Raw genomic sequence first — 8,874 nt, 5'->3', positions numbered from 1 at the left:
CCTCTCACCTGCTGAGGCTGCTGGATCAGATGCGAAGCCCTTGCGCGCCTTCTTGCTGAGTCCCTTCGTGTCCCGTATAGTAGTCTGCGCCCCCCTCTCCCCTCTCCGAGAACTTTAGGAGAACTAGTCGACCACCACTACTCAGCAGTCTCCACGCCGGCTCTCTTTTCCCTCGAGGGGTTCCGATGAACCGCTGAGACCAGAGAGCTAAAAACACTATTTCCTGGCGCCGGTCCGAGACAAGTGACATTTAATTTTCTTTTTCAAATTCAACAGGGGTAAGGTGGAAACGAAATTAACAAGGAAAAAGCAATATTGTCCAATAAACGGAGAAACATGCCGACAATGAATAGGCCACCACAAAGTCATGGTCAGCCACGGCTGGGTGCTACCTGGTATCCAGGGGGCCAGGATGATTTCTATATGCCAGAAGTCATATCCCCCTCTCCTCAAAGGTGCGGTCACACCCCCCCCCCGGATCACAGCGGTCGAAGAAAATTACCACCCCTCCCAAAATAGCTCTCCTGGCCTCCTGCCCAGGTTGATGTATTGCTAATCCATAATCTTCCATTTCACCAGGGTCATGCCAGAAGTCCCGGAGAACATGCAGGATAACATCGCTCACCTCGAACACGAGGCCCGAAACCCCCACCACAATCAGTATGACCGTTCGCGTTTCCCCGAGCGCACTTCTTCCTCTGTCTCCCATGGACAGTCCTCCCCAACCGCCTACGAGTCCACTCATTACGAACAATCCGTCGCCCACGACAACATGGACGCTCCGAACTTTTCTCCATTTCCTGTCCTGCGCAATCCGCCACCTAACGTCCCCCCTACCGATGAGCAGCGGGAAGTTAATCTGGAAAGGGCCCGAATGGCCGTATTGTCGTCGAACGATCCCGATATGCAGTTAGCTTGGGCTCAGGATGCCCTCGCTTATGTTGAGGTTGCCATGCAAAACGAAACCCGCCTGTCTTTGATCCAGCCTCCGCGCCCTCAGACCCCTCAAGTGGAGCGGCAGTTGAAACTTGACGCGATGAATATCGTAAACTTCCTGGCCGAGCAATACCACCCTAAGGCTGAGTTCATCAAGGGAATGTGGCTGGAATTTGGCAAGTTTGGGTACCGCGTGGACAAGAAGGAAGCTTTTCGTGCCTATTCGAGAGCTGCGGAGAAAGGATACGCTCGAGCTGAGTATCGCATTGGCATGCAGTTCGAGAGTTCGGGAGAGCCGGAGAAGGCTATCAAGCACTACGAAAAGGGCGTTGCCCTTGCCGACTCGGCCTCTTTCTATGTATGATCATCACCCCTATAATCGTATTACTGCGTGTGCTAAGATTTCGATCAATAGCGCCTGGGTATGATGATTCTTCTTGGACAGCACGGGAAACGCCAAGACTATCAAATGGGCCTCAGCTATATCAGCCTCGCCGCGCAATCCTGCGATGAAAATGCACCTCAGGGGGCTTACGTGAGTGAAATCGCTTGTTCCATCCTTTTCTGTACAGACCTCTAACACATCATGCAGGTTTACGGTATGCTCCTGGCACGGGAGCTGCCGCAGGTGAATGTCCCTGAGAACTATCTACCGCTGGATCTAAACGCATCTCGCGTGAATATCGAGAAAGCCGCTTACCATGGGTTTGCCAAGGCCCAAGTCAAGATGGGTGCTGCGTATGAACTCTGCCAACTTGGCTGTGACTTCAACCCCGCATTGTCCTTGCATTATAACGCGTTGGCTGCACGCCAAGGTGAACCAGAAGCAGAGATGGCTATCAGTAAATGGTTTCTCTGCGGCCATGATGGCGTCTTCGAAAAGAACGATGAATTGGCGTTCATTTACGCCCAACGTGCGGCTCAAAGTGGGTTCCCAACCGCCGAGTTCGCCTTGGGATACTTCTACGAAGTCGGTATCTTCGTTCCAGTGGATATCAAAGAAGCTAGGAGCTGGTATGCCAAAGCCGCGGCGAACGGGAACAAAGACGCCACCGGTCGGATCGATAGTATCTCCCGCTCCAAGACCCTATCCAGGAAGGACCACGAACAAGTTGCGATTGCGCGGATCAAGTCTCGCTATGGATCTCACCAGCGAGGGGCCGCGACGAAACCTACCCCGGAGAATCTTGAAATGCCTGACCCGTCCAGGATGACTCTATCAGACAACCCCAATCCCGCCGCCCCTTACCCTGACAGACCGGCATCTCGTGCTCGGCCTGTGTATCCGCCGGGGTATTCAATGCCAGCGGATCCTCGGCCAAGTTCCGCGTTTGGAATCAACCCCAACATTCGTACGAACGCGCCAAACTACAACCGCGCTGCATCGTATGGGCCCAGTGCAATGGGCTATCGCTCACCAGCTCCTAGCACGCCCTCAACCACCAGCCCGTCAAGCCCAGCGTCCGTGGCACCTAAACTCGATATTGGCTACTCAGCACCGCTTGATAATCCTCACGCCGATGCTCGGAGACGTCCCCAACGGCTAGAAAATATGCCTCCAGACAGGCGACCCGTGCGAGGTCCCGTTTCCCCTCCCTCCCAGGGGGGTCCGACGGGTTCTCCGAGACCGCCGGCCTCGCCTTCAACGTCTTTCCCTCCACGGACTGAATCCATGCCACCCCCAAGTGCTTCATCGACCCCCAGGCCCCCATCATCTGCTTCCACTCCTAAACCCCCTCCGTCAACCACGACATCCAAGCCCCCCCCTGCGGCGCCAACCACAGCTAGCCAGAAGCCTGCAGCACCTGCCTCAAAAGCACATGGTAATCTACCGGGCAAAGGCCCGAAGACATTCGAAGAAATGGGGGTTCCGGCTGTCCAGAAAGACAGCGACTGCGTATGTTTACCTCTGCCCTATCGCTCTTAAAGACACGTTTGTGAGACTAACCTTTGCGCAGATTGTCATGTGATACCCCGAGATATCTACTACTTTGGTCGTTATTCATCTGTGCTATATTCGAAAAGTGTGAGGGTGCTAGACTTCCCCCCTTGCGTACGTGAAATAATGTAGATGGCTTTGAGTGTTGGGAACCCGTTGGTTGGTAGATGAGAAGATTTTGGTGGTCCAGACTGGGAATGTCGCCCAACATCTTAGAGATAGTGATTCTCTCCATGTCTGAACCATTTCTCATTGTCATTTCATTTCCCAGTTCGCGTTGCGATGTGATGTTTCATTTCGGTAATATGATCTATGTGCAGCAGCGTAGGACCAAGTACCTCGCAGCATGACCAAAACCTTCAAGCCTTTCTTTTCTTTTGTTTCTATTTGCCCCCAGCGTTCAGCTCGCGCGCGCACCTTGGAGTTTTTGTTGTCCTTTCGGTATCGAACTCATCGTTGTCCTGTCACGCGTCTCCTCTCCACGTGATCTACCAAGCATCTGGACAGAGAATCTCATTTCACCTTCTAAACTGCAACCAAGTCGTTTCCTTTCCCGGTTCCCGCCGTAGTCTACGGTTTATAGGTCTACCCCGCCATGGTCCAGAAAAAAGGGAAGAATGATAAGTCTTCAAGTGACGATGGTGAGCGAACAAGCAACTCCTAGAATAATTGAGAGCTATACAAATCTAACCCCGGAAAGCTGTCCATGACCGTCGTGCACTGATTTTTGATTATCTCTGTGAGTATATGCCATCAGCCATGCTACGTTGCGGGTTTATCTCCACATTGCAACCGCTGAATTTGTGATGTGTAGGGAAACAAAAGTACGCTTTCCCTTCTTGTTTGAGTGAACCGATTGATCCGATCTATTCACTTGAGGAGAGCGAAGGAAAGGGGATCGAGCTAATTTTCTGCTGTTGTCATTACATAGTCGTCCGTTCTCGGTTGGTTTCTAAGCGAACCTAGTACTGGTCTTCCTTTCATAGCTGATCTCGCGCAGGCCACTGAGGTCTCAGCAAATCTACACAATAGGATCACGAAAGGTAAGATCATTTTCGCGATGGCATCACCGCAATATTACTCTATACTGAAGCTGTATATTCCAAAGCACACACCGCGAAAGCTTTACGAGAACTACACCAGAACAAGCAAATCGAAGGACGAGCAGCCGGTGAGCAGGTCATCAACTATGCAGGGAGAATTAGCGGCGAGCATAGAATTGATTGCAGTGCACTAGGCAAACAAGTAGTCTATCATGCTATACAGGAAACATGCAATGAGGCTACGCCAGAGATAATTGCAACTATGGATTGGAAAACTGAACGGCTGCAGGAGCAAGTGACCAGTCTCCAGGCCATAGAGAATAAGACGCGAGCGGAGTTAGCAGCTATATGTGGAAGACCCCTAGTCTCCGAGCTTCGACGTGATATTGGTCAAATTGAGCAAGCGCAGGAGGTAATACGCGCACGGCTGGATAGGGTGCGAGGGATTGACTCGGATAGCGTACCTATCCAGCTTGAAGTGGATGCCGAAAAAGACTGGAAACATTGGCAAAATCAAGCCAACATCCGCGGTCGGATTTGTCGCGATTTATGGCGGAAGTGCTCGGAGGTTGTGCCGGAGAATATGACTAGGGAAGAACTTTGGGTACGAGACTTGCCAGGTTTGGGGATTGATCTATTCTGATGCCGGAATGTAGGAGTCTTTGGGGTTGGAGGGCCCTTGCCTCAACTGACTGGCAACGTGCTCGACATGATGAAACGAGGCCTCTTACTCCCCCTTGGAGGCCAGCATACTACTACTACTACTACTACTACTACTCCTCAGGGCTGGGTATACATGTCCTGGAACCACGGAAATCACCGCCATTATGTTATTATTAACCCTTCAATACTACGGGGAGTGTGAACAAGATGAAGACGCTGTGTCACCAGTTATACGGTACAAGACGACAGTATAGGCACCAGATAGCGAGTATACTATGCAAGTACGGAGTATATAAGTACTTACTCATAGCACTATGTAGATAGACGATCGGCGGCCGCTCCGCCCTGTCTAGATCAAGAACGTGTAGAGGAAAGCTACTAGTACTGTTAGCAGCCTAAGTAGGTAGGCCGGAGCTGCTGAGCAAAGTCAGGGCCGCTAGATGGGACGATCAGATGAACAAATGAACAATCCGACTAGTGTCATCCGAGCGGCTAATTGGATGATACTCATGGCTCAACAAGGACGACTGAAGCATGGGGCTGTCAACTGAGGGGATGGGGACGCATGCGACGGAGTCAGGAGTGGTGGTTGCCGACTCGATATGACGCCACCCACGAGGGCTTCAACATCTCTGTCATGCGCCAGACCTAGGCAAAGAGGAGACAGGAATCTCAATTCCCAAGGGATAACTGCATTCAGGCAGGCCTATAGCTTCAAGGTGGCCTGTAGTATATATATATTAATACGTAGGATGTAATACGGAGTACGCAGTAGGTAGACGGGATGAATGGCACGGGAATTGCCATGGCAGGACGAGCTCGACATCAATGGGGGGTTCAAAAGGGGGTGGAGGAACTAGGAAGAAGAATGAGCGAGATTTCGAATTGGGGAAAGGGAAGTGGGGAGAATGGATGATGGTCAAGATGCGATATGGATCACTCGACACACACACACACACACACACACACACACACACACACTCTCTCTCTCTCTCTCTCTCTCTCTCTCTCTCTCTCTCTCTCTTCTTTGTCTTTCCTTGTTTCATTCACTTGCAGTCCATCCCAATGAAATGTGCAGAGCCAAAGAGGACCTCACCCTCACAGTGTTGATCGAGTGATTGCGGGATTCTGCCTGACATATTCCAGACTTTGGGGGCATCTCCTTACGCCAACTTACAGGTAAGCATGCAATCAATCCCAACCAACAACAAACGACTGATCGGAGGGAGCGCGACAGAGACACAGAGTGAACAAGACTGATTCGAACATTGACCCAGCCTCTTCTATAGATCGAGCATAACGTGACCAGTATCTCGCTATCTCTCTTGGAGAGACGCATTCGCCGCTCTCTCCTCTCTCCCTGGAAAGTGGAATCCATCCCCCCACCAACACCCGTGGAAATCTCCCCTCTCCCCCGTCCCGATAAACCCCTCCGGATTTTGTGTGCTCGCCGCCGCCGCCGCCAGTCGCCGCTACCGCTACCGCTACCGTTACCGCCGCCGCCGCCGCCGCCGCTGCTGCTGCTGCTGCTGCTGCTCCTCCTCCTCCTCCTCCTTTGCTTTGGCGATGCAGCTGTCGGCTTCTCGCAACCCTCCGCCCTCCCAACCCCTTCCTCCTTCTTCCCCCTCCTCTTCGGCTTCCTCCCACGCTGCTCGTACCCCGACCCGTGTCTCAGGTGACATGAAAAGCCGCGCTCCTCTCCCGGTCCCCTCCGGCCCACAATCACTCCAGAACGGCCATTCCCGCAACCCCTCGGGCTTCGATATGGCTGCCCGCAGCCCTCCTAACCAGAGCAGTGAGTCGTTCATGTCCCATCCTCCATTCTCCATTCCCCCCTTCAGGCTGCCATCCAAGGGCTTCTGTCTCCCATATCACAACTCTCACGGGCTCTCTCCTCTCTGTGGAAGCCAAATTGCTGACTCGGAGGTCACTGTCGCGCAGACACCAAGCATGTGCCTTGCAAATTTTTCCGCCAAGGAGCTTGTCAGGCCGGGCCTGCGTGCCCCTTCCTACATTCTACGGATGCCACGATTGACTATGCCCCCTGCAAATACTTCACAAAGGTAGGAAGTTGGTGTCAAGGTGACCGTGGTTCCTCGCGCTTAGAATGCTCCATCAACCCCCGCGACACCACCTGAGGCTGACCATATATGGGACAATTGTAGGGTAATTGCAAGTTCGGAGCGAAATGTGCACTGGCGCATATTCTCCCCGATGGCCGACGGGTAAATCGTCCTAACCCTGGTATGGCAATGGGTGGAAGCCATCTGAATCTGGGCGGGCGTGTCAATCCACAAGCCTACGTCAATCAAGACTCCGCGCTGACGAACTCGGTACTTTCCCAACAACGGATGAACGGTCACGATCCGCGATATGCCTCCCAGGTCTCAGCGCAAGACGAATATGTCGCGTTACATGCGCAACAACAGCAACAGCAACCTTACGACGCTATCCCCACGATCGACACAGGCTTGGTCTCGGATGCCGGCTCAAAGTATGGATCACCCGTTGATGATCTGCGTTTCCCGATGTCCCCAAATCATCGTCACCTAACTGCACTCGATGCTCCACTTCCTGCATCCTTTGACAGCCAAGGAATATCGCACGCAGCTCGTTACGGCCCGGTTGCGGCCTCCGTTCCCTCGAAATTTGGACTGGAGCTGTCTCCGCCAGCACAGCGTATGGGTGCGCCGTCAGATGCACTCCGAAACCTCCGGGACACAGCCTACGGCCCTGACATGAGAAAACCCTCCTCTTCTTTCGTCGGCTCATCTCCCCCGGGTCTCCTTGAAGATAGTATTGGACCGCGGTTCCTCCATTCACAGCGGCCTATAAAACCACGTGTGCTCTCTGCTAGCGTACCTCGGCCCACGGCTTTGGATGATTGGGATGATAGCAACTTCCCGATGGAGGAAGATTATCTGCCAATGAACTTGCACGATGATGTCCTTACACCTCAGGAGCGACTCCGGCGTCTGTCGCGCACCGACCTTGAACTCAGCTCAAGCCATCGCGATCTCAGCGGTCTCGGTATGAGTGGCACGAGTCTGTCGAAAGTTGGCTCCCCGCTCGCCTCCAGCCCGTCTCGATTTGGCGCTTTGTTTGCCAAACAGCGACAGAGGAAGGAGGAAGATGCCCACGGCACCTCGCTCACCCACATTGGATCGCCGCTACGTGAGTCTTCTTTGAATCTTGGTACCAGCCCCAGCTTGGGCCCAATTGGTAGCCGGCAGATTTCCGGCGATGTTTCGCCATTCATTTCGAGTCCTTCTCGCCAACCATCGATGTCTATGATATCGCAGCAACTCAGCGGCATATCTCTTCATCCTGGCTCAGCCCGTCATTCGTCATCCGTAGGCGCTAGCAGCCGCCTTGACCGCACTGTTTCATCGCCAGTTAGCACGAGCAAGATTGATGAGGAGCAAGGCGACTTGGTCTTCTCAATGGAGGAGGAGGAAAACAACAAGCGAAACAGTACCTCATGGAGTCCACACAAAACCGATTCAAACGACGATGAGGCTTCAACACCTACCAGCAATTCAGGTTTCCAGCCATAGCCCCAATTTCTCAAAGTACAATTTGGCCGGACATCTGCCATTGATAAGTGGAGTATACGTGGATGCGCAAAAATCAGGGAACAGGGAGAGAAAAAAACCGAAGAAAGGGGCGCGATAGGCGGAGGGAGAAAATCATACGAGAATCAAAACGAGGGCGAGGAAGCAACATACCAAAAAACATACGATAGCAAAGGCTGGGCAAAAGGAAACAAAAAAAGCACCACAGGTTGGTACCAGTCCATGATAATGTCCATAAGTCATCACCATCACCAAAAGGAGTGCTCTAGGCTCCGGCGCTATTGGAAGGAATTTTGCATAGAACGGTTCAGCGATCTCTAGGAGTTATACAATAACCCTTCTTTCTCACTTTAATGTGTCTCTTGCATTTACTGGGCTCTTAGACCAATGTGCGAACTTGTTTGGAGGGGCTTGGATGGCTATCCAGCTGTGGCGGCCTCCATCATTCATTCTGCATTATCTCACACGCGTCAGGATTATCGGCTCCCGAGTGTTCCTAGTCTATTACCGGGAGACATCGGTCGCATCGATTGATTGGCATGTGGAATTCTGTCTGTTTGTTGGGAACCATGTGTACACTTCTATCTTATTCTGTCTTATTCTGCCCTCCTTTGTTACTGTGTTTTCCTCCTTTCCGATAATTCTGCTGTCTGTATCTAATTTACGAGTCAACGATGTGCGCAACTGTTTGAAATGGACCCTAGATCGATCCTCGCAG

At 52.4% G+C, this 8,874-nt stretch overlaps 3 protein-coding genes across 3 annotated transcripts; all 3 read left to right on the top strand.

The window, feature by feature from the left end:
- Positions 1-345: 345 nt before the first annotated feature.
- BO94DRAFT_479912 (putative chitin synthase activator (Chs3)) lies at positions 346-2,863 on the top strand (the record flags this gene model as incomplete). The annotated part of the gene is made up of 4 exons (XM_025608770.1): positions 346-455; positions 580-1,294; positions 1,352-1,471; positions 1,529-2,863. 4 exons carry the CDS (start codon positions 346-348, stop codon positions 2,861-2,863), a joined length of 2,280 nt encoding a protein of 759 aa, XP_025461542.1.
- A 607-nt stretch (positions 2,864-3,470) lies between these two features.
- Positions 3,471-4,966, top strand: BO94DRAFT_614135 (putative TBP interacting domain protein; the record flags this gene model as incomplete). Its single annotated transcript, XM_025616721.1, has 5 exons — positions 3,471-3,516; positions 3,862-3,918; positions 3,984-4,046; positions 4,113-4,522; positions 4,575-4,966. 5 exons carry the CDS (start codon positions 3,471-3,473, stop codon positions 4,608-4,610), a joined length of 612 nt encoding a protein of 203 aa, XP_025461541.1. The 3' UTR covers positions 4,611-4,966.
- Positions 4,967-6,261: 1,295 nt separating this feature from the next.
- On the top strand, positions 6,262-8,138 carry BO94DRAFT_561494 (putative spindle poison sensitivity protein Scp3; the record flags this gene model as incomplete). The annotated part of the gene is made up of 3 exons (XM_025614221.1): positions 6,262-6,376; positions 6,523-6,644; positions 6,747-8,138. 3 exons carry the CDS (start codon positions 6,262-6,264, stop codon positions 8,136-8,138), a joined length of 1,629 nt encoding a protein of 542 aa, XP_025461540.1.
- Between the last annotated feature and the right edge of the window lie 736 nt (positions 8,139-8,874).

Source organism: Aspergillus sclerotioniger (genome assembly GCF_003184525.1).
Source record: "Aspergillus sclerotioniger CBS 115572 chromosome Unknown BO94scaffold_55, whole genome shotgun sequence".
NCBI classification, from domain to species: Eukaryota; Fungi; Ascomycota; class Eurotiomycetes; order Eurotiales; family Aspergillaceae; genus Aspergillus; species Aspergillus sclerotioniger.
The sequence above is the reverse complement of the archived record's forward strand: the minus strand, read 5'-3'. Positions and strand labels throughout refer to the sequence as shown.